Source organism: Diabrotica virgifera, chromosome 7, assembly GCF_917563875.1.
Source record: "Diabrotica virgifera virgifera chromosome 7, PGI_DIABVI_V3a".
Taxonomy (NCBI): Eukaryota; Metazoa; Arthropoda; class Insecta; order Coleoptera; family Chrysomelidae; genus Diabrotica; species Diabrotica virgifera.
In genome coordinates this window covers 161,410,727-161,436,651 of record NC_065449.1, presented here as the reverse complement: position 1 = coordinate 161,436,651, position 25,925 = coordinate 161,410,727, and the positions used below count along the sequence as shown (strand labels likewise).

At 32.2% G+C, this 25,925-nt stretch overlaps 1 protein-coding gene across 4 annotated transcripts in view; it reads left to right on the top strand.

Moving 5' to 3' along the window:
- LOC126888830 (zinc finger protein 678-like) overlaps positions 1-25,925 on the top strand; it is an 89,445-nt gene that overhangs the window by 34,141 nt on the left and 29,379 nt on the right. The window contains exons 3-4 of one of the 4 annotated variants that reach the window (XM_050657249.1): positions 2,563-2,579; positions 10,523-13,068. The exons of 2 other annotated variants lie outside the window; for them this stretch is intronic. In XM_050657249.1, the coding sequence (XP_050513206.1) occupies positions 2,563-2,579; positions 10,523-11,416 (911 nt within the window). In that variant the 3' untranslated portion in view covers positions 11,417-13,068. Of the gene's footprint in view, positions 1-2,562; positions 2,580-10,508; positions 13,069-25,925 lie in introns of those variants that run through there. One more of the 4 variants, XM_050657250.1, reaches the window with a different exon arrangement.

The window sequence follows — 25,925 nt, the reverse complement described above, 5'->3', positions numbered from 1 at the left end:
CTTTGCTCTTTGCTAGCACTCTGTGTACCTTCATTTCCCAGTATGAGTTTGATTTCTCCGCTTTGCTCTTTGCTCTTTGCTCTTTGCTCTTTGCTCGTCCACTCTGAACGCGGCCTTACGGGGTAAGAAGACGTGGACGAGAAGAGTGTGTCCCAGTTAATGATAGATATATAGATAAATTTATTGATCTTTTTGTATCATTTACATGACATAAGACAAGTCACAAACATGGTATACTTATAGTACAATAAGTAGGTTATTAAAAAATACTACACTAAAGTAAACTAAAGTTATCTTATTAAAAACATTAATGGTAACAAACATTTAGTAGAGAACAAGATTACGAGACTGATAAAATATTGTTAAAAGTATAAAAATATCGGAATCAGTTGCTAGCTATTGTTCCAGCCAATGAATTCGTCAAAAAGTTCCATTCAACTGATCTGAAAAGTTTCCCCTTGGTTAGGTTGAGGATGTTCCAGGAACCGTTGACCTTGCCTGAAGTTGAATCGACTAAAATATACGTTTTTCGGCCAGAAATTTTTTTCGTTAAACTTTTTCTTGTAGAAAGGGATCGACTCCTATCATGAAGGCTTGGTTATTGGATCGGACAAAGTATGTTGGAAGTTTCTTTACATAAGTATTTTGTTCTCCTGATTGTTTCGTAATATAGGCCTTTATATTGTCTTCTGTTACAGTATCAGGGACTCGTGACAAGAAAAGCCAGATTTTCTTCTCAGTTTTATCTGTACCCTGGAAATTTTCATCCCCATCTCCACTGCCTATATTATGGTTACGGGTTTTCCTAGTTTTCCTTTTTACTGAGGTAAAACCTTCTGTTTCCGACGGGTGATGATTAGCTTAATTTATTTTTGATGTTGAAGGTTTCATTCCTGCCAGATTGTCATTGGTTAAGTTGATTACTTCATTTAATTTTTGTTCACTTTGTACTCTCATGATTTCAGCTGCTACCTGGTTAATCTTTATTATTGGATCACCCTGTAAATTAGGAGTTCCAATATGTGTTGGTGATGACAAATTGCCTTGATGTTTATTTTTGTTGATTTGGTTTTTTTGTTACAGATAAGGTTTTTGTATCACTTACCTTATCTATTGGAAGCAAGTTTTTTGGTTGGTTGCTATTTTGATATGGTCTTGGTAGATTTTTATTAAATGATGGAAATTTTATTTTCTAATGACGTTATTTTCTCGTTGAGTAAAAGTATTACCTGGCATTTATCGGATATTATAGTGTCTTTGTCTGTTGTTATTTGTTTCAAGAGTTTGATTTCTTCTCTAAGGTAGGAGTCTTCATTTATGTCAATCTCAGCAACTTGTTGAGATGGTTCATGTTTCCAGTCTGTTTTTTAGTTCACTAGCTTGTTTTAAACATGCTGGGTGGAATATTTCACTGCACTTTATGCACGTCACTTTACTTTTAACTTTTTTGGAGCAATGTTTACATGTATAATTTACATTTTCATTGGAAGCAGGTGAAGTGTCAACTGCTTCACCCGTCGTCTTGTATGTCACGCTTGTTCCTTTTGCTATAATTATTGAATTTTTCTTATGGATATTCCCTTAGGGTAGTTAGGGCTATTTAGGTTAGAGGACTACTACATTAACTTCTAACTGGCTGAATCACTAATGTGAATGCCAATACCAAACAATTAAAAATATTAATGAGTTTTACCTAATGATATATTCTGCTCAACACACTTATAACGAATGTGGTGCAGCAGAAATTTTCCTCCTTTTTAAAGGAACCAACCATTGTGGTTGGTTGTAAGTATTTAAGGTACTAGTACACTTTAGAAGACCAAAAATAATCATTTTTTTCAAGAATTTTTTTCTTAGAACCTTTATTAAAAATAAAAAACATTAAACTTTTTACATTATACATAAACCCTCTTTTCTATGATATTACATAACATAAATACTGCATAAACAAGTGATAAACAAAAACAAACGAGAAAACAGGGTTGTTGACGTATTTCTTTTAAATGTCAATGATTTGAATAGGACCAATCACAGTCCGTAAAATCCATCCATAACACAAGTCTAGTAGAAATTCAAATCATGCATTCAGCATTTGTAATTATTGTAAAAAGCACATGTCAAACCCACCTGAGTTTCAGTCTGATTCGTTTTCTTTGGTTTTGGGAAGAGATGAAAACTTATTCTGGGTTCCTTTTGACCCAACTATTACAACGGGAACACAACAATATTAATTTATTTTTAAAGCTAAAATAAAGTACTAGAAAACTCGAAAAAGACAAACACAATATTCCTTCAACGTGAAAGAAAATAAATAATGGCTCTTAGCAACGTTACTGCAATAGCCACTAGAGGGCGTATTGCTTAGGACGAACTGCCAATTGCTTCGACCCAGTACTCCAAGCACGATGTTCAAAGTACGCTGAGGCTGCGAACTGGCATCGCTGCACTCCGTAAGAACCTGTACTGACTTCTCGGAGTGACAAACACTATAGAGTTGTTACACCTTTGTTTATTATGTGCCATTTCTGTATGCAAAGTTTTATAACTTGATTTCTATTTTAGGTTTACGTCAGAAGGAGGTTAAAACGAAATCAGAAAGAATGTTGGTAACTCACACTGGAAAAAAGCCTTATAAATGCCAAATTTGTTCTAAGCAATTTAGTCGAGATTGGCTTTTGAAAAATCATTTAAGGACACACACTGGAGAAAAGCCTTACAAGTGTGAAATTTGTACTAAGCAATTTAGTGAAGCATGTAATTTGAAAACACATTTGAGAGTACACACTGGGGAAAAGCCTTATAAATGTGAAATTTGTTGTAAGCAATTTAGTACAAACGAACATTTGAAAAACCATTTAAGGATACACACTGGAGAAAAGCCTTGACAAGTGTGAAATTTGTTGTAAGCAATTTACTGAAACAAGCGGTTTGAAAAAGCATTTGAGAGTACACACTGGAGAGAAGCCTTACCCGTGCGAAATTTGTTGTAAGCAGTTTAGTGAAGCAGGATGTTTGAAAAGACATTTGAGAATACACACTGGGGAAAAGCCTTATAAATGTGAAATTTGTTGTAAGCAATTTAGTACAAACGAACATTTGAAAAAACATTTAAGGATACACACTGGAGAAAAGCCTTACAAGTGTGAAATTTGTTGTAAGCAATTTACTGAAACAAGCAGTTTGAAAAAGCATTTGAGAGTACACACTGGAGAAAAGCGTTACAAGTGAAATTTGTGCTAAGCAATGTAGTCAGGCTGGAACTTTGAAAAAGCATTTGGGAATACATGTTTGAGATAATCGTTAAAATGTAAAGTAATTCTAAAATAATATGTATAATTATTTATGAAATTGGTGGTCACTTGATTGATCAATAATAAAAAAAACATAAAAAATACAATAGTTTATTAATTTGCACAGAATATGGCCAACTGGGCATGTCTGCTGCAGAAACAGCTTCTTAGAAGATAAATTTTAATGTATCCTGTAAATCCTTATTCTTTATATTCGAGGTAAACTAACAGTCAAATAATGAGGAATGTACGTCATATATTTAATGACATCATAACCCACCTATACGCTGTGAGCTCGTACGTAGAAGGGATATTTACAAATTCGCGAGCGCCAGTAGTGGCAAGTCTGTAAACGATTACTGGAAATTTGACATAAATGTCAAAGTGATTAATTTAAAATTAAAATTAAAAACATTAATTATAAAAAGTATTAGTTTGTCAAAGCTGTGTTATATATTTTTACCTTAAATATACAATACGTTTTAAATACTGAATTTAAGTTTATTTAATGTTCCGTAATATCTAATTATAAATTAATATATTAATCTTACCGCCATCTACACGATAATTGTGAAAGTATCCGAAGTACGAAATTCATATTTTATCAATAGAACGTCAAAATGATTAGCAAAATCTTAAAAAAATCGATTATAATTTAATTACTTTTTTGCGTTGTAAATATTAAGCGATAATAATTAAATAATAAATTTAAAAATTACCAGTGAAAGTTGATTAGTAATCCGCCAGGAGCGACACCAGCGAAGCTCACAGCGTATACGCTGTGAGCTTCGCTGGTGTCGCTCCTGGCGGATTACTAATCAACTTTCACTGGTAATTTTTAAATTTATTATTTAATTATTATCGCTTAATATTTACAACGCAAAAAAGTAATTAAATTATAATCGATTTTTTTAAGATTTTGCTAATCATTTTGACGTTCTATTGATAAAATATGAATTTCGTACTTCGGATACTTTCACAATTATCGTGTAGATGGCGGTAAGATTAATATATTAATTTATAATTAGATATTACGGAACATTAAAAAAACTTAAATTCAGTATTTAAAACGTATTGTATATTTAAGGTAAAAATATATAACACAGCTTTGACAAACTAATACTTTTTATAATTAATGTTTTTAATTTTAATTTTAAATTAATCACTTTGACATTTATGTCAAATTTCCAGTAATCGTTTACAGACTTGCCACTACTGGCGCTCGCGAATTTGTAAATATCCCTTCTACGTACGAGCTCACAGCGTATACAAAGTTGACGGCAAACAAATTCAACTAAATGTTCCTCATATATTAGTTTTTTCGCTACCGTCAAGTTTAACAGAAAAGCGCTGTTACCAAATAAAAAACATATGTATTTACGAAAGCAGCCACTTGCTAGACTGTTTCTCTTTGTCTTTAAAGAGTGTGAAGCAAAGATAACTTCTTCTTACTCTCTTTCTTGGCTTGCATACTTGTGCAACAAAGATAACTACTATAAGTGTCAAACTGACATTGTCCTTTAGAAGGTTATGTAAGATTTTTGTTTGTTTACTTTATTTTTTCTTCTTTTATGGCCTTTGAGATCTGTGCCCATTTAGCCAGCAACATTTCTTAAAATTAACGCCTAACTAAACCTACCATACAAGACTATTACAAACTAATTGGCCAATCATGGATAGGGAAGGAAAAGTGAAGTTGGTTAAAAAATAAACTGTCGTTAAAAGGTTTGTTCCAACACAACGCAGAACCGTCATGTAACGATCAGGTTACTATAAAATAATACGTTCCATGCGTTCTGTGCCTGTATATCGTGCGTTCCTTGGATTATTTTGTTTACTGTGCAGGACGGTGATCGTTACATGGACGGTTTCTCGTTGTGTTGAAACAAACCTAAAATATAAACTAAATTAATAAAATATAATTTTAAAACAATAATTTGGCATTATACATATATTTATAACCTCCAATATTATGACAGACGCCAGTTACCATTTACAATATAACCAAATTTAATAATGACGTTATAAAAACTCATCACTAATTCTAGCCAATGAAATGCTGTAATAGGAATGGCATGTCAAAAAAATCTGATTATTCCCTATTACACCAGTCAATGGGAACAAGAATAGGATATTACCTCCGAATTCTATCCTACTGCATGGATTTTAATGAAATTTTGGAAATAGCCTCTACTTATCTCCTAATTCAAAGTCTACCCTATGCCGTGTGCTTTTATCTTGGGGTGGTTCCCACTCCTTCTCGTGGGTGGAAAATTTGTTAGTTAAAATAACCACGGAATTCACTAGAGAACCTAATTCTAAGCAAAAACTGTTGTATATATTTTTTTGAAAACTCGATACTTTTTGAGTTATTCGTGGTTGAAAATTGGCTATTTTCATTGAAACATAACACCTTTTCGAACGGTTTTTTGCGAATACTTTAAAAACCATGCATCTAACTAAGAAAACTATATAAAACATTTTTGTAGGTTATAAAAAAACAAAGAGACACTTGCCTTCATAAATCTTCTAGTTATAATACAAAAAGAGGTATGGTAAGTGAAAATAGTTTGTTTTTTGGTACATGTTCAAATTGGTGTATTCAACTTGAAATAACAGAGAAACGGTCGATTTCATGTGTACAATGCTACCAATACCTTTTGTAGTGCTTGAAAAGATCTTTAAAATGAGCAATACTAAAGGTCCATTACATTCAAACTCAGCGAGATATGCTGCAAACAAAATTGATAACTACTGTATTTTAAGAAAAAATGAGAAGTAATTTTAACCCCCATCCACCAGAATGTAAATGCATCGTTTTACTCCTACAATATCTTTGATTATAGTATTCTTTCCATCTTCAAAAAGTTGGACGGGTTTAAAATGAATGTTTTTTTTTTAAAATAGATAAAATTATAAGCGTATTTTTAAATTTTCTTAAAAATCTTCCATTTCCTCCTTGTAACTTGAAAACGATAAGAGATACTGTAATGAAAAATAAAAACGAAATTTTTATGTAAAAATCCCTACATTTTTGTGTAGTAACTTTTTTTCGTATCTCATATGATTTTCTAGTTACATGGAGAAAACCATTGAAAAACATTTTTCAAAAACCATTCATTTTATACCAGTCTAATTTTTTTAACATAGAAATAAAACTATAATAAAAGTATTGTAGAAGGAAAACGATGTATTTAAATTCTGATGGATGAGGAGTTAAATATACTTCTCATTTCTTCTTAAAATACATTAGTCATAATTTTTTTTTGCAGCATATCCCGCTTAGTTTGAAGGTAATCGACATTTAATATTGCTCATTTTAAAGGTCTTCTCAAGTACTACATAAGTTATTAGTATTACTATACACCTAAAATCGACGGTTTCTCTGTTATTTCAAGTTGAATACACCGATTTGAGCATGCACCAAAAAACAAACTCTTCTCACCTACCATATCCCTTTTTGTATTATAACTAGAAGATTTATGAAGGATCGAATCTCTTTGTTTCTCTGTAAGCTACAAAAATAGTTTGTATACTTTTTTTGTTAGATACATAGTTTTTAAGGTATTCGCAAAAATCCGTCCGTAAAGGTGTCATTTTTCAATGAAAATGGCCAATTTTCAACCACGAGTAACTCAAAAAGTATTGAGTTTTAAAAATATAATTATAGAACAGTCTTTGCTTAGAATTAGGTTCTCTAGTCTCTTCCGTGGCTATTTTAACCAAAAAATATTTCACCCCCGAGAAGGGGTGGAAACCATAGGCGTAACCAGGATGATCCTAGGGGGGGGTTACAACTACTGGAAAGAGGGGGTTACAACTACTGAAAGGGGGGGTTACAACTACTGAAAGGTCTCTGAGTGGTATGGTGTTAAGCGTATAGAGCTCAAACTCCATCCCAATGGGGGGTTATAACCCCCAAAACCCTCCTGGTTACGCCTATGGTGGAAACCACCACCAAGATAAAAGCACATCTCGGCATAGGGTAGACTTTTCTTGAGCCCTACTTACTGTGAAAATATCAAGTAAATCGATTCAGTAGGATGGAATTCGGAGCCAAATATCCTCATTGACTGCCCTATATATAGTTTTTCAAATTTAGAATATGACAACAAGTGTAAAATTACGTGCATTCCTTATTCTTTGACTTTTCCTAAGGGTTGTACGTTGTAGCATTTAAGGGTTCAAAAAACTACTCGAATATTTTTTTTATAAATCCATTGAATTTTGAAAATTATGGTTACAGTACTCTGTATAATACTTTTTGTTCATACAAATTGCTGCGTAGAAAAACATCTGCGTTAATTGGTTTGTTTATCCTTCGAATTTCCTGAGAATGTTTTTGTAAAACCATTCTGAACGAGTTTTGTAAAATTCCGTTGTACTGTCCTCTCCTATGATACGCTATTTTTGAAAAATAGTGCGGAGAGGATAGTTTTTGATTGGACGCGGTGGTTGTGCCACAACGCTTCGACTCGACACGCGAGGAGAGGCGACGCGTAGGAAGCCATCTCGAGGCTCGAGTCAGCGTTACCACATTTAGTAGATTTCTACTTTTTTGGCAGATTTTTCACATTTTTGTAAGAATTCTAGTAGGCAATATTTTTTAGCAGATTTTTGGTAGATTTCAACATTTTGTTATGAATAAAATGAAATGATTTTTTTAGTATTTATCACATTTTTAAATTAATTTTAAAGCTTTCGCTTTCTTGTTTCAAAAAAAGCTGACAACGTCGCTTTTCTTTCATCGTCATGGCACGTGTGAAACAGGAAACAACCGGAAATGGCTTCCGACTTCTTTCCTCTTCCTTCGTCTTCGGCTCTTACTTACTTTACGTTTTTACTTCCTTTCCATTTGTGCCTTCTGCTCGTCTGGGTTGTTTGTTAGTAAACATATAAATATAAACATAACCTCTATTTGGTCAATATTATAGATATTTTGTGCTCTAAAATTATTGTGTAAGTGGAATTTACTTGCATTAACAATTTAAGAATGTTTTAATTAGAATTTTAGACATTAATTCCTGAAGTGGAATTTACTTACATTTGTAATTTACAATTTAAGATTATTTAAATTATAGATAAAATAAAAATTTCATATGACAAATGACAGATGACTTTTACATGATGGCCGCTTTCGATTTTTAATCGATAGTTATCAATATTGAATAATTACTAAATCGGTAAAGTTTTGATTTGTTTTCTATGGATATAATTACAAAATACTACTGAATTTCAATTTTTGACATAAATTTAATTAATAATAACGTACATTTTGTACAATATTTTTAATAATTAACAAAAAATTTTAAGTTTACTCAAATAAATAATCGATTACTGCCATCAAATTCACATAAATTTCTAACTATAGCTGTTGTTTTTATTATAAAAAAAAAAACAAAGTATTTATATAAATATGTTAATAAAGTTTTAGTATATTTTAGTTTTTTACTTAGTAGATTTTAGTTTTTGATTTAGTAGATTTTGGCCAAACATGCAGTAGATTTCGTAAATAAAATGTGGCAACGATGGGCTCGAGGCTCGAGCTCGAGGTCAGTTTCGCTATAACATCGAAGGAAGAAACTCGCAAGGGCAGCGCGCGTCTGATTGCGCCTGCATGCCGGCATGAGACGTATAGCATAAAATGCGTCGAATTGGTTTAATTTGCATAACACCGGCATGAATAGTTGCCAGAGTTGAATATCGGATGTGGTGATTTGTTTGTAACGTCATGACTGATTAGGAGCAATGGTCCATTTCTATAAAGGATTTGAAAAATGACCTTTGACGATCCAGCCTGAATTATTGACTGTTGGAGGATATGGTGATATGTTTGGACATGTTTAGTGTGGTTGCCGGTCAGTGCCATAATCATCCCCTATTGGTATTCAGGAGTCCCGCAATACTGCCTTCCTCATGCTTAGAGTCCCGTGTGATTAGCCGTCCATTTTGTTTTTTAGCCTCGTGTCAAGGATACAGATTAGCCTCGTCTAGAGGATACAGATGTCTCTTGGGTTTTGGTGTGTGACAAATTATTTCGTAATAAGGTAGGTATGGTACAATTTTTCTTAATAAAAGTGATGACTTTCAAGAAAACATTTAGATGTGCAATTGGTAAAATTTTTAATCTGTTTTTTTTTTATTATAAAAATTATTTTCGTGGTCATTAAAAATCTGTGAGAATAATAATTTTAGAAGCTTAAATATATAAATTTTTGTAGCATTCTGTTAACTGTCGTAAGCATTTGTTTAAAGTAATAACTTGTTTGTAAAATTAAATTATTTTGTAGGTCAAGTTTTGTTTTCAAATAATTACACTGCTCGATAAATATTGAAACATTTTCAATTATTTTTGTAGCTTGAATATTTTTGTCTTTCTTGTTTTATATTGTCATTCTTGTTGTAAAAGTCATGTATTTCCTTTGTTGTTGAATATGATTTTGACTAGAGAAAGTTTTAAAAGTTTTTAATAAACAGATTGATCATGTCCATTTATTTGTGTCTTTTAGTTCAGTATTTTTTATTTGTGCTACCCTTGGGAAAAATATTAACAAAAATACTAATGCAAGTTGTAATGAGTTAATGAGCAAAAGAAAAAATAGAAGGTGGCATAGCAGCCCAAAAAGATGTAAATTGCCAATTTAGACCCAAAAGAATAACATCCTGTGAATGTCGCCCGAAATAGTATCCGTAAGTTGAAAAATCTGTCCAGTAAGTATCTAGTAGAGAATTAGAGGACCTTTTCCAAACGGCGTCCTTTTTTTTATATAGTAGGAAGGTACTAGTCTTTGTAAGTATTCTTTGTTCATTTTTTAATGCTAGTTAGCTGTTCTTAAACCCTTTAATCCCCTAAAACAAACTCACTGCCCGCCACCTAACTAAATCTGAGCTGCCGTTCGCATTGAAAGATTGAGTGTTCTTGCTCCTTCTTCTTTAAAGTCCCATTTCGACCCCAGTATCCAAGTAGTTTTTATTAACCCCTGTCCCTATCTGAGCAAGCATTCAAAACGTTTCAAGGTCAATGTATACAAATACATAAAAACACTGGTTTCGCGACATTGCACCAACTAGTTTGGGCCACAAAATACTAACAGACAACGATAAACTTTTAGAGATGTGAATGCACGTACCGTACTCCTACTTTATTCTGAGTTTTTACATCTTTGTTTATTATCTCACATCTGCATGCAATGTTTTATAACTTGATTTTTATTTTAGGTTTACGTCAGGAGGTTAAAACGAAATCAGAAAGAACGTTGGTAACTCACACTGGAGAAAGGCGTTATAAATGCGAAATCTGTTCTAAGCAATTTAGTCGAGATAGGTTTTTGAAAGGGCATTTAAGGACACACACTGGAGAAAAGCCTTACAAGTGTGAAATTTGTTCTAAGCAGTTCCGTGAAGAAGGACATTTGAAAAGGCATTTAAGAATACACACTGGGGAAAAGCCTTATAAATGTGAAATTTGTTCTAAGCATTTTAGTCGAAATGAGAATTTGAAAATGCATTCAATAACACACACTGGAGAGAAGCCTTACACGTGCGATAGGTGTTCTAAGCAATTTAGTCGCGATGAAAATTTGAAAAAGCATTTAATGACACACACTGGAGCAAAGCCTTACAAGTGTGAAATTTGTCCTAAGAAGTTCAGTGAAGCAGGACATTTGAAAACACATTTGAGAGTACACACTGGGGAAACCCCTTATAAATGTGAAATTTGTTCTAAGCATTTTAGTCGAAATGAGAATTTGAAAATGCATTCAATGACACACACTGGAGAGAAGCCTTACACGTGCGAAATTTGTTCTAAGCAATTTAGTCGAGATGAGCAGTTGAAAAAGCATTTAATGACACACACTGGAGCAAAGCCTTACAAGTGTGAAATTTGTTATAAGCAATTTAGTCGAAAAGAAAATTTAAAAAAACATTTGAGAATACACACTGGAGAGAAACCTTATAAATGTGAAATTTGTTTTAAGCAATTTAGTGAAGCAGGTACTTTAAAAAGACATTTGAGAGTGCACACTGGGGAAAAGCCTTATAAATGTGAAATATGTTTGGCGCAATTTACTGCAACAAGCAGTTTGAAAAATCATTTGAGGGTACATGTTGGAGATAATCGTTAAAATGTAAAGTAATTTTAAATTAAAAGCCTGAGAGCTGTTACACATTTTTGAGTAGGTATTTTACGCAATCTGAAAATTTTTCTGGTGACTCTTCCCATTATACTATAAATAACATGACTCTTCCATGATATCCTAATACAAAGATGCCGGTCTAGCTAGAGGGTAGCGGTTATTTTCCCCAAAAATCCCAACCGAAATTAAAAAAATGGTAAAAATTTTGTAATTACAAAAAATATCATTGACGTGAATTTAAATGAAAAAAAAAAGACTAAGTTTTCACTCTAATGGCTAATAAATTTTGTTGGTTAGTTACATAAATAAATTAAGAGGATCGGTACGTTTTTTCGGCTGCAATGCTATTCAAATGGGGATTCATTTTTTTCGAATCCTGAGAAAACTAATAAGTATTTTTAAAAAATTTAAACGCAGAATGAAAGATTACGCTATTAGCGAGGACCGAAAGTCCCTGAGAACTTCTATATTGTTTATTTTAATAAGTTACAGGGGTGAAAAACTAAGAGAAAATTTAGTGTTATTTTTAACTTCAAATATCTCATTCAAAATAAACTTTTTATTTATTCTAAGGGACTTTCGGTCCTCGGTAATAATTTAGTCTTTCATTCTGCGTTTAGATTTTTCAAAAATATTTATTGGTTTTTTCAGGATTCGAAAAAAACGTACACAATGTCCGTGGTAATATTTTCCAAATCTATCTTTGTCATACAACGCACTTAGTCGAATAGAATATTGTCAGTCAGACACTGACAATCAGTGACAATTTTAAATAATTATTTGACATGAATCGGGAATATTTTTAGTTGTTGATTAAATAATATTGATATATAGTGTATTTGATAAATAATTGATTTAAGAGGTGAACTTTATAAAAAGTTATTTATTGTGTATTATTTATGGAAGATAGAAGCAGAGAATACATTAAGATATATTCTGTGATCCAAGTATTTTGTTTTTAAAGATGTTCAAAATTGTAAGCGTTCCATAGTAACAATATATTATTAAAATATCACTTTAACACTTTTGCTCTTTTCTCGATTGAGTATTAGTTTTTGTTGTAGGTACATATTATTAAAATCACTGAATACATTGCTAGTGAAATAATTATCACATTTATTAACTGAATTAATAATTTGCAATTATACAAAAAATACCAGTTATCCAAGAACATTCAAAAGCCATCTCTTTAAGCTAGTTATGACATTGTCAAGTAGAATGACATTTTAGTAATATGTACACATATCCATACCAGTGTGAATTTTACTACACGTAATTTGCCATGTAAAGACAAAAAAGGTAGGGATAGCCGTAAAATATTTGCGAATTATGTACCCATAGCCTTAAGTAAAAATGAAAAAATGACTTGGTTATTTGATGAAGATGGAAAAACCATATGTATAACATGGGAGTAAAGTGCATTTTCCTCCCTTGAATGATTACTTCAACTTAGTAAACTTCATTCTCGTGAGGAAAAGTAGCACTTTCCTCCCTTGTTATACAAATAGCTATTTTCCGTTTTCTGAAAGTAAAATATATTTTGAATTATATAATCTACATACATTATTTTTTTTCGTAAATTAATTTATTAAAAATAAAGAATGTGTGTGTACTTTGTACGCACGTAAGAAGTTATACTTCTATTATATGATTTCCTAAAAATAAATATACTTTAAATAAAAGTTTGTTTTAATTTTTTTAAACACCAAACTAATTTTGTGCTTACCGCTTTCAAAAAAATAAAAAAAATATAGGATCGCAGTGGATTCGAACTCAAGACCTCTCGTTCCCTGGCGGAACGATATACCAACTAGGCTACGAGGACTGTATATATATATATATATATATATATATATATATATATATATATATATATATATATATATATATATATATATATATATATATATATATAGATTATAGTTTTGTTTTGGGGTTGCAGTCATTTATTTTTTAGGGGCAGGATAAGTAAAACTCTGTGTTATTACCTAGCTTTCGCAAAATATATTTGCTTCTTCAGGGTAAGCTGAAATGAGTATATTATAAATACAATGAAATTAAGTTAAAATACATTGTATAAAAAATAACAAAAAAGACTTACAACTTGAGGTTATTCCTAAAAAAAGTTATTTTTTTAATAATAAAATAAAAGTTAAATAATAACGAAAGCTAGGTAATAACACAGAGTTTTACTTATCCTGCCCCTAAAAAATAAATGACTGCAACCCCAAAACAAAACTATAATCTACATAGTATCAGTCAATATTACCTAATTACTTTATATATATATATATATATATATATATATATATATATATATATATATATATATATATATATATATATATTGATGCACGTTAAGTTGTGACTTCCGGTATACAGAAGAGGCTGTTTGGCTTCCACCTTTTCTACTTGGGATTATTTTTTAAAAATTGTATATTTGATAAGAGGGGGGGGTGCTACGATAGATCTACATTTTGAGGGGAAAGGATTTACCATAATAAATATTGTATATATATATAGGTATATACGGAAGCGGACATAATACGTTGTGGCTTCTGTAAATAGGGTAGTTCAAGTCGCGTTGTCACTTCCAGCGATGTTGTCATGTTTTTGGAAGTCACAACGTCTCTTCTGCCAAATTTACCTCGTAGTTTGAGCGTGATCTGTTATCTTAGAGTCTCACACTTGGCAGTGGAATTCATTGGTATCTAGCGTTCCAATAAGAATGTCTTCTTTTTAAAGTGCCTACCCGTTCCGGATGTTGGCGATCATCATGGCTATCTTGACTTTGTTTACCGCAGCGCGGGACAGTTCAGTGGTAGTCATGTTATACCACGTTCGTAAAGTTTACCACTTTTACCACGTCCTCTTTTACCACTTACCTTCCCTTGAAAAATCCGTTGGAGAAGGCGGTAACTTTCTTGATTTCTCATTACATGTCATTTTCGCATTGGAAATCGAAATTGGTTAATTGGCTTAATTGGTTAAACGGCTTAATTCTATATATAAAATATCATTAATATTATATAGTTTAACTGTAATAATAATTGTTACAATAATTAAAACTATGCATTAGTCAATTACAGCTATTAATGAACATAATTCTGTAAATGAATATGAGTCTGTAATTCGGACCCCCGGAGAATTACAGAGGAATTAATTTATTAAACACAACACTAAGTGATAACAAACACACTGAATACAATTATAAGATTAGCAGAAGAACAACAAGGTTTAAGGTCGGGAAGATCATGTACCGACGCTATATTTATAATGAGGCAGATTCAAGAGAAATCAGTAGAATACAACAAACCGGCATACTTATGTTTCGTCGATTTTAAAAAGGAATTTGACAGAGTCAAATTAAAAGACGTTATCCATTTATTTTACGCAAGAGAGGTACCTCTAGGAATAATTAAAACGATCGAAAATATCTATCAGAACAACACGATCAGAGTAAAAGTAGATAAAGAACTAACTGACCCAATTGAAGCTGGCAATGGGATAAGACAGGGAGACTCCCTGTCTTGTTCTCTATTGTTCAACCTGATCATGGATGAAATAATAAAAAAAAGTAAGAACAAAAGAAAGATACCAAATGGGAGAAAACAACTTAAAATAATCTGCTATGCAGACGACGCAATACTAATCTCTCAAAGTGAAGATGATTTACAACGTATGCTGCACCAATTTAATATAACCGCTAGAAAATTTAACATGTTGATTTCCCCAAAAAAGACTAAATGCATGGTTATAACAACAAATCTAGTTGTAAATTAGAGCTGGACGGTCAGATAATAGCACAAGTCATAGAGTTTAAATATCTAGGCATCACACTATCTAGCTCTATCTACGGAAAGCTCGAAACCGAAGTACAAGCTCAGGTGAATAAAGTAAACAGAGCCGCAGGCTGCCTGAATGACACAATATGGAGAAATAAAAATATCGGAAAAGAAATGGAAGGCAGAATTTACAAAAGAGTCCTCAGACTAATAATGACATACGCGACAGCAACACAATCTGATACAGAAAGGACAAAAATAATGCTAGAAACAGCAGAGATGAAAACACTTCGAAAAATCGATGGTAAGACACTATGTGATAGAGCCAGAAGTGCAGATATACGTATACGACAGAGATGCAAGGTGGACAACATTAATAACTGGGTGAAAAACAGAAGAGTAGAATGGTGGAATGACCACAAAAGCCGAATGACAATAAACAGAGTAGTAAGGACGGCGAGAGACGGTTCCCCAATAGGAAGGCGATCAGTGGGAAGACCACGAAAACGATGGAATGACAACTTACGGGAGTCACATTGAAAAACAGACAGAGTTATGTCTACACAAAAAGATGAAGAAGAAGAATAAATGAATATAATGAATAAAATGATGCTAGGTAATAGTAATTTTAACAAATATTTTTAGTGATTTTATTTTAGCTCCAGGTTGTCGTCGGAGTTGGAGTTTACTAACGACATTTTAAATTTAATAATATAATATTGAATAATAAAATATTATGAACAATATAAAGGTAGATACACTCCGGCCAAGAAAATCGAGCTTAGTAACAAATAAAAAACAAAATGTTGCAAATCCTATAATTGCAAAAAACGCTCAGGGAGTTTGTCAGTTATCCAAAGTCAGTGTCAGTGTCAGTTTTTTTAACAGTAACAGTGATCCAAAAAAATTTTTACGGCACAAAAATAGCAACTGTAACAATTTGTTTAAAACATTTTTAGAATTTTTAAGTGCTTATTTTCCGAGCTCTGTTAATATGATGTATTTCTGCACACGTTTAAAGCAAATACTTTTAATAATTAGATACAATTATTCTATTATAGAGTGAACTCTCCCTTGGATGGACAGTAGTTGATCCGCATAAACTGTCCGTTTAAGGCAGGTGTCCGTTTAAGGGAAAAATAAATATGATATAATTAATTATTTTTAATGAGAAATAAGCCACAATTTTACTAAAAAAAATTATTTCATTAACGTTTCGACGACCAAGTCGGGTGTCATCAAAATAAATATTACTAGAGTAACAATGTATTACTAGAGTAATATTTTGTATTTTGTTAATTTAAAATTTTTAATAACTAAAATTATTTCAGTTACTTTAATTATATGTATAGGTTGATGGCTCAGATCATGCACAAAATTTATTGTGAAATTTAATCCGAAAATAATTTATGAAATTTTAACCAAAACGCTAAGGCCTACAAATTAATACAATGACGTCTATTGAACCCAAATATCTTCATTCGACAATTAAGTTAAGATTCATATTTCAGTCAAAACACAAAAATTTATCGAGGTATTTATTATCAGAGTAATAATGGGGTCAGCAATTCTTTCATGGATCGACATACACATTAAAATTTTGCTTGCGTTGCTAACAGTTAAAAGATGTGAACAGATTTGTATTACATAATTAATATAGCGTAAACAGTATTCATACCTAATATCAAATATCACTTGTGTAAAGATCTGTTAGCCCGATCAAGGAATACAAAACTTATCGAAAACCTCCAAAAAATAAATTAAGGATGAAAATTTGGGAATAGGTAGTTGAAATTGTCTATTATTCTTATATAAGAAAATGTTTACAATTCTACATCTCCATTTTACAAAAATGGAGGGGAATACACCCTTCTTGGGGTTGAAAATATACATTCAAAATAAGTCCGGAATTGGATAAAATAACTAATTTTAAGCAACTTTTGTTCTATAGAGTTTTTTCACTAAGTCAATACTTTTCGAGTTATTTGCAAGTGAATATGTTCATTTTTATGCTTATGAACGGTTTTTCGCAAGTAACTCAAAAAGTAAGTATTTTATCGAAAAATGTATTCTTAGCAAAAATATAGCTTATAAAAAAGTGAAACAAATGGTGTACATATGAAGTCTGTTGAACCAGTAGAAGCAGAGTTGTAGCTAATGAGGAGTAGGTCCTTCTTCGTCAAATTTCATCAAATCTTCTTTTTTCATTAAATTTCATCTTCGTCAAATCCAATGTTTCGACGTGAAATAACCAAAAAACGGAGCACTTTTCAGGGAAAATTAATTACAACTTTTTTAAAGTGTTTAAAAAAAGGTTTATTTTTGTTTTTTAAAGGAACTTTTAACGTTAAAAGTAAGTGAGTTACGCTCAAAATATTGTTACGCAAATAAAAGGGCTCAACCCTTTTTATTTTTTGGTATAAAAATCGCGAAAATCACCCCCTAATTAGCATCTCAAATAAATTTAATCGTTACCGCTTCACATTTTACTTTTCTTATGTATTCTTTATATGATCTGTAAGTTTCATCGGTTCAAAGTGCTTCTTTTTGAAATGGCTTTAGTTAAAATGGCTTGAACAAGTCACTAATCACGAGTGTATGCAAACTTTGAACAGTCTTAGCATAACCAATTTTTGTCTACCAGGAAAACAAAAAATCCAAAATAATCAGAACTCAAAACGTACATTTTATTACTGTTTGAGGTTTTTGGTATTACTAATAATTTTTCAGTTATTTTGAAAAAAAAAGGAATTTTTTTCAAAATCAGAAAATTTTTTTTATTTTAAAACCAATTTTTTTCAAAATTGAACAGTTTGAACCAATAAAACTTATAGATCATTATAAAGAATACATAAACAAAATACCTTGTGAAGCAGTAACGATTCATTTTATTTGGGATGCTAATTAGGGGGTGATTTTCGCGATTGTTTTTACCAAAATATAAAAGGGAGCAAAAATATTTTGAGCGTAACTCACTTACTTTTAATGTTAGAAGTTAAAAAAAACAAAAATAAACCTGTTTTTAAACACTTTAAAAAAATTTTTAAAAAGTTTTCCCCGGAAAGTTCTCCGTTTTTTGGTTATTTCACTTTAAAATATTCGATTTGGAATTGGACGAATAAGGACTTACTTTTCATTAGTTACAACTCCGCTTCTACTGGGTATACAGATTTCATGCGTACTCCATTCTTTTCACTATTTATAAGCTAGATTTTTACTAAGAATATCTTCTTCGATAAAATACTTACTTTTTGAGTTATTTGCGAAAAACCGTCTAAAACATGTTTTTTGTTGTTGAAAATGAATATATTCACTCGCAAATAACTCTATATTTTTCACCTCCGAGAAGGGGTATTCCCCTCAATTTTTGTAAAATGGAGGGTGCGTAGAGTAGTTAACTTTTTCTTATATAATAATAGACAATTTCAACTACCTATTCCCAAATTTTCATCCATCCTTTATTTTTTTTGGGTCAGATTGTTCTTTGATCGGGCTATGTATCAATTTGAAACGATAAAAAATGACCTACAGTATCATACGCAGAGCATGCGAAACATGGGTGCTGAAAAGTCAGAAACAGACCTTTTAGAAAGATTGCAGAGAAAAATGCTAAGAGCAATATAATATGGAGGTGCGAAAATAGATCAGTGGAGAAGGAGAACCAATAAAGAACTGGAAGAACTGTATAAAGAGCCAACGATAACGATGACGATCAAAGCACAGAGAATAACATTTGGGGCAAATCGAAAGAATGAGAAGTAAAAGAATGCCAAAATGGTACTCTTACGTAGACCATAACAAAAGAAAAGGAAAGGCAGGCCAAGAGAAAGATGGGAGGACAGTGTGTACGAAGACCTGAAGAAAAGTAACATTGCGAGATGGAAACAACTAGCATTGAACTGAAGGAGAGGGAAGTAGGTGGTGAAAGATTGTATAAATGGACTGAATTGTAATTAAATAAAATTTATAAGACTAAAATAAAATGTAATCAGAAATGTAAACGTTTTATTCTTAGGCCAACAAGGAATATTGAGCTTAATAAATAATAAAAAATGTAGTTTTATATCGTAAAATATTTGGAAAAAGTTCTTCATTTTATATTTACTATCCACATTTGCGGATACGTGCTGTCGTGCACGGATGGGTGCTGTCGCCACAATTATTCAATGTGTACTCCCAACTAATATTTCAGGAGGCACTATGGGAAAGAATTGAAGGTGTAAGGATTGGAGGTAGCATCATTAATAACATAAGATTTTCAGACGATAACGCAATCATGGCAGAGAATATAGACAATTTACAAATTCTCCTATATATCATTAACAGAGAAAGCAAAAAGATGGGAATAACAATGAATATAAATAAAACCACATTAATGGTGATCTCAAAAAACCCTGTTGACAACATACATCTGACATTGGAGGTAAACCGATAGAAAGAATCGAGAGGTATAAATACCTAGGAGCAATTATAAACTCACAATTAGATCAAGATGAGGAAATAAAGGTGAGAATAGAAATAGCTCAAAAAGGATTTATAAAATTCAAGTTAATGTTTACAAATAAGAAATTGAGTATGGACATTAGATTGAGGTTCGTCGAATGTTATGTTTGGTCGCAACTACTATATGGGGTAGAAGCTTGGACTCTAAAAGCACAATCCGTAAAAAAATTGGAGGCATTCGAGATGTGGCTGTATAGGCGTATTCTGAAAATTCCTTGGACTGCAAAAGTCTCAAACGAAGAAGTGTTAAGAAGAATTGGACATGTCAGGAAGTTTATGAACACAATTAAAATAAGAAAAACATCGTATCTGGGCCACATACTTCGTAACTATAAATACTCTCTGCTACACGTCATCATGCAAGGAAGAGTAGCGGGGAAAAAGGTTTGGGAAGAAAGAAGAAATCTTGGCTGAGGAATATCAGAGATTGGACTAACCTCAGTGTTGAACAGATATTTCACTTTGCAAAAGACAGAGAAGCGTTTAAAAAGGTGATCGCCAACCTTGGTTAGAAGACGGCATAAGAAGAAGAAGAAGATCCGCATTTACACATCATTTTTACTGTCAACGTCCGGTGTTGAGTGTCAGTTGTCAGTTGAAGGGTACAGGTTCATATATCGCCGAATTATTTTTGTTTGAAAAACCGTCCATATAGAGGAGGTGCCCGGCAAAGGGAGGTGTCTGTTAAGAGAGAGTTTACTGTATTTCATATTATTACTAGAATTTATTACTTTATTAGAGCTATTTATCACTTTTAATTCATTGTTTCAATTTTTTTGGGTGTTTTTATACTTTTACTTACTTCCGAAGTAACAATCAGTAAAATTGACTTTTCAGCCTAGGTCCAAAATACCTATACGCGATTTTCGGCAATTTCGTGAAATGAAAATATTTACCTAAATTTATTTTTTAATAAGGTTATTAAAAAATAATTTATATTATTTAATGGACACTTTGAATTTTGTACATGTATAATATACTAATTATAAAGATAATATATTTAATTTAACGCTAACTATGAAAGTAAAGCAGATCTGCTATTACTCATATTTAAATAACAGCTGCACAAAATACTACGACCGCAAATCTATAACAATGAAATGTCTGGCGTCTGGGAACGTTTATACAGCGTTGCCAAATAACGGAAGTCACAACGAGCGGTGTGGTATACGGAAGTCCCTACGCGTTGTGTATATCACGTGTATTCTCGTACGGGAGCGACACTAGCGCTGATGATATACCGTCGTACTAAAATCTGATCTTATGAGTATATTAGATACGATGTGACTTCTAGTGAAATTTTTGATATAAGCCTTCTAATACCATCTAGTAGCCAAATTCGTAAAAATTTAGGCAAAACGTTGTGACTTCCGAAATCGGAAGTCATAACGGTATATATGAAGTGACAACGTATTACGAGTATCTACTTTGGAAGTTACATGGATACATGTATCAATATATATATATATATATATATATATATATATATATATATATATATATATATATATATATATATATATATATATATATATATATATATATATATATATATATATATATATATGTCTTCATATCAAGGCGAGATCCGTTTGTATCATAAGCTATACAAGATGAGATCCGTTTTGCAAGGCGAGATCCGATTTTGGATCTCACCTTGTATTCACGTGTATATAGTGACATCTCGATGTAACAATGGTTAGGGTACAAGGAAATCGATTTTTGTCTGGACCTCATTTTGCACCCCTTTTGGTGAATTTTATATTGCAGTGGTTCCACTAAATCTGCTGTAGAGGGCAGCGCGCGCGATCCGTTGTGTATATGGTAAATATATATTTTGCAGACAACCCGAGATCCGGTAAATTTGGAAACATCGCAAATGAATTTCACGGTCAGCTCTCTCACTCGGCTTATGTCTAGCTTGAATATGTTTACATTATTTAAGGGCTCTGTCCAGAAAGGCGATTGTCAAATATCTCGAGAACTAGACGGCATATCGAAAAAACTTTGGAATGCTTTTTGAATGGTTTTTCAAAATCTATATACTTATGCAATAGCAGGGTTCTTATTCTGCCTGCGAAAGCGGTGGGTGTAGCAACTTTGAATTTTCAACTGAAACACTTTATTTTTAATTAAATAGTTGAAATTTAGAATTAAAAATACACAACTTTTGTTTGAATCGATAATAGCTTCTTTAATCCAGTCGGAAGAGCTTCAAAATCGTCGTTTTGATGACATTTTTAGGGTTTAGGGGTACCTCAGGTAGTTAGCTTAAAACGTAAGAAATACATTTGAATAGTTAATGTTTATTGATAAACAAAGCTCCAATTCTATTTTACTTCAACTCATTTTAAGGCTATTTCAATAAACTAATCGGTTCTTTTTTCAGTTTTTTGGTAAAACATTGTAACTTATAGACGAAAATTCTTAAAATCGGCTATTTTTCATTTAAATTGTCAATAAATAATTAAATTGAGAAAAAATTGGTCAGATTTACATAAATTTTGTTATTCCGTCCATATAGAAACTAAAACAATTGTTACGTAGTTACACTGAGTGTCATAAAAACCATGTATTTTTACTCATTTCTTTGAGCTATTTCACGTAATATCGAGATATAAGTTGTATTTTTTACATAAGTTATATTAACGTTAAACTGACTTAATTTATAGTTTTATAAGCAACAATTAAGTATAGCGAAATTTATAAAACCTTGTTTAAATTGTTTTACATGCTCTAGAATGCGGTTATCTTAAATTTTGTTTTGAATGTTTTTCTTCTTACTGGTAGACAAAAAATGGCAAAATGTGCATTTTTGACATCAAATTGTTGATAACCAACATAGTTACTACTCAAAATATTAAAAAAACTAACCGTCGGTATAACAGGTTGCCTGGAAACCAGATGCAGAACAGTACCATAAATGTTTTAGACTTTTTAGCACTTTCTTTAAGTGAAATTTAAAATCATTTACCACCCATGTACACTCATTACGGAATCTGTTACAAGAATTTCAGCGATTTCAGCCATTTTTTCAAAATTTATTTGGATTTTCTCTAGTAATCCTTCCAAAAGACAATACATAAATGGTGAATACCTTTTACACCAACTTCAAGGAGGGTAATTTATACAGGTACATACCTGGAATTATTATATGGACCGTTCACTCTTGTTAGAGTATAGTTCGCTCAAATATGAGCTCTTTTAATCCATTTCACGCGGTAAATTAGTCCGCTTTTCCTTTAGGTCTTAGTTCATAGGTTGTGATGTTTTTTTGCCCTCTCTACTATCTTCTTCCACTCTCTCCGGTCCTGAATCTTTTCTCTCCAGTTTGCAATTTCCATCTTTGATATATCGTCTAGCAGTTGATCTTCCCATCTAATTTTTGGTCTTCCTCTTGGTCTATTTTTTACTGGTTTCCAGTTCATTATCTTCCTGATCAGTTCTTCTACCCCTCTTCTTTGTGTGTGCCTAAACCATCTGAGGCTTTGTGCTTTAATGAATTTTACTATATCTTCTCCTTTATTTATATTTATTATTTCATGGTTCATCAGCTTTCAATATTCCCCTGTTTCTGTCTTTACTGGGCCATGTATCCTTATAATTTTTCTCTCAATTATTTTTAACTTTTCTTCGTCTTTTTTCGTAAGGCACATTACTTCTGCTCCATAGGCTATCACTGATCTGATTGCTGCTGATTTTGTTTTTTTTGCTCAGGTTTTTGTCCTTGAGTAGTTGGTGATATTTCCAATACACTCTATTACCTGCTTTAATTCTGTCGTTTATCTCTATACTCCTTCCGTTTTTGCCGTCCACCATCACCCCCAGGTATTTGAAGCAATCTACTCTCTGGAATGTATTTTCACCTATCTTTATTTCTGCTATTCTGTTTACATTGTCTCGTGTGCTTATAAGATATTTTGTTTTATTCTGATTGATTATTAGTCCTCTCGTCTTTGCTTCTCTTACCAGGGTTAAAAGTGCCTCTTCTAGTCTTTTTTTATCTCGTGCTACCAGTCCCAGTTCATCTGCATATCCTATGATCTGTGTTGAGCTTTGAATAATTGTCTTTTTCAGCCCTGTGTCCCTAATTACTCCTTCTAGAGCGATATTAAATAGTGTCGTTTATCGTTGACAGACTGTCTCCTTGTTTTACTTCAAGTTCTATTTTGATGTCATTTGTATCGCCCTCATTTGTTTTAACTTTTGCTGTTGAGTCTTTTATTGTCATTCTAGTTAGTCTTATTAATTTTGCCGGTATCTCCATTTTTTTCATTTCTTTTAATAATTGTTGTCTGTATATGCTGTTGAAGGCTTGTTGGAAGTCGATGAATAGTAGGTATGTGTAATTCTATGTCATGTTCATAGCTTTTTTCAATTGTTTGTGTCAGTACGTGTATTGCATCTATTGTTGATCTTCCTTTGATCTATTGTTCTAAAACCCTGTTGATATGGTCCTATAATTTTTTCTGTGTATTGATTTAGTCGGTTTCTTATAATTGTGGTCAATATCTTATACTTTGTATTTAGTAGCATAATTGGTCTGTAGTTGCAGCACTTAGTTGGATCTCCTTTCTTAAAGATTGGTGCGATGTGTCCGTTTTTCCATTCTATGGGCATGCTTTCGTCCTTCCAAATTGTAACCATTAACTTGTGCATTCGCTTCGTGAGCTCCTCTCCGCCGTTGATGATCAGTTCGTTGTTGATTTCATCTGGCCCTGGCGTTTTGTTTACTTTTAGTTGTTTTAATACCTCCATGAATTCCTAATAAGTACGTGCGACTTCCTCTTCATCTCTGTTATCTCTTATATCCTCATCCTCTGAATATGCCTTATTGTCGTTTTTGTATAGGTCCGTGAAATGTTTTTCCCAATCTTTTTTGTTTATTTTTGTGACAGATTTTTTGGTACTGTGTTGTTGTTTTATCTATTCGAACAATTTCTTGTTGTCTTTATTATTCGTTTCAAATTCTTGCATTTGTTCAGAGATCCATGTATTCTTCTTTCTTCTATAGAGTTTCAATGCTTCTTGTTTTTATTTTCTATATTGGTCCAGTTGTTCCTGTTCGGCACTTTGTAGCCATTTGTTTCTTGTGAGGTGCTTCAGTCGACTTTTTTGGTGACATTCCTCATCAAACCATTCTTTCGATTCTTTGTTTTTTTGGAATCCTATTATTTGTTCTGCTGTCTCTATTATGCTGTTCTTTATGTTTTTCCATTCTCCTTCTATTTCTATGTGCTCGTACTGACCCAATTTCTGTTCCAGTTGTTCTCCATATTGTTGCTTTGTTTCTTGCGTTTTCAGATTGGCTATATTCCATTTCCTCCTTTTTCCTTCCTTATGATTATTTGCTTTGATTATTTTCATCTTAAGTTTTGCTATCAACAATATGTGGTCAGTGCCTCCATTTGCCCCTCTATATGACCTTACGTCTTGTACTATTTGTGTCCACTTTTTCGAAATTAGAGTATGATTTATTTGGTTTCCATCCATTCTTCCTGGTATCATCCATGTTATTTTGTTTTCTTTTTTATGTTTATGCCCAGTACTAACTATATATGTATTTGTTGCTGCTGCTAGGTTGCAGATTTCTCCTCCATTATCATTCGTAGTTTCATGAATGGTTTCTTTGCCAGCTACATTACGATTATAGTCCTCCTTTCCGATCTTTGCATTGAAATCACCCAATATTATTAATATGTCATTCCTCGGAATATTTTCACAGGTTTCTTTCAGGATGTCTTAGAATTCTGTTTTATCTTCTTGGTTTGCTTCTTCGGTGGGTGCATAGCAATTGACTATCGAGATGTGGGCTTGTTTATTTTCTTATGTAAGATATCCTTTCATTAACTGCTTTGAATTGTATCAGTTTTTCCCTCATTTTTTTGTTCACCATAAATGCCGTACCATTCGTTCCCTGTTTGTTTTCTCCCGAATAATACATGCTAAAGTTTTTCTTCTCAATTTTTCCTTCTTTCTTCCATCGTATTTCCTGTACGGCTAGGATTTCTAGTTGGTATTTTTCCATTTCAAGAGCTATTTCTTGCATCTTACCTGCTGCCAGCATGGTTCTAATATTCCAAGAGCCCATTCTAATGGGTTTTGTTATTTTCTTCTTATTGAGATTCTTTCTTTATTTTGTGTGCGTTATTTTGTTTTCGTTAACCGTTTGCATTTCCGAGTCTTTTTTTGCCATGTCAATATCATAT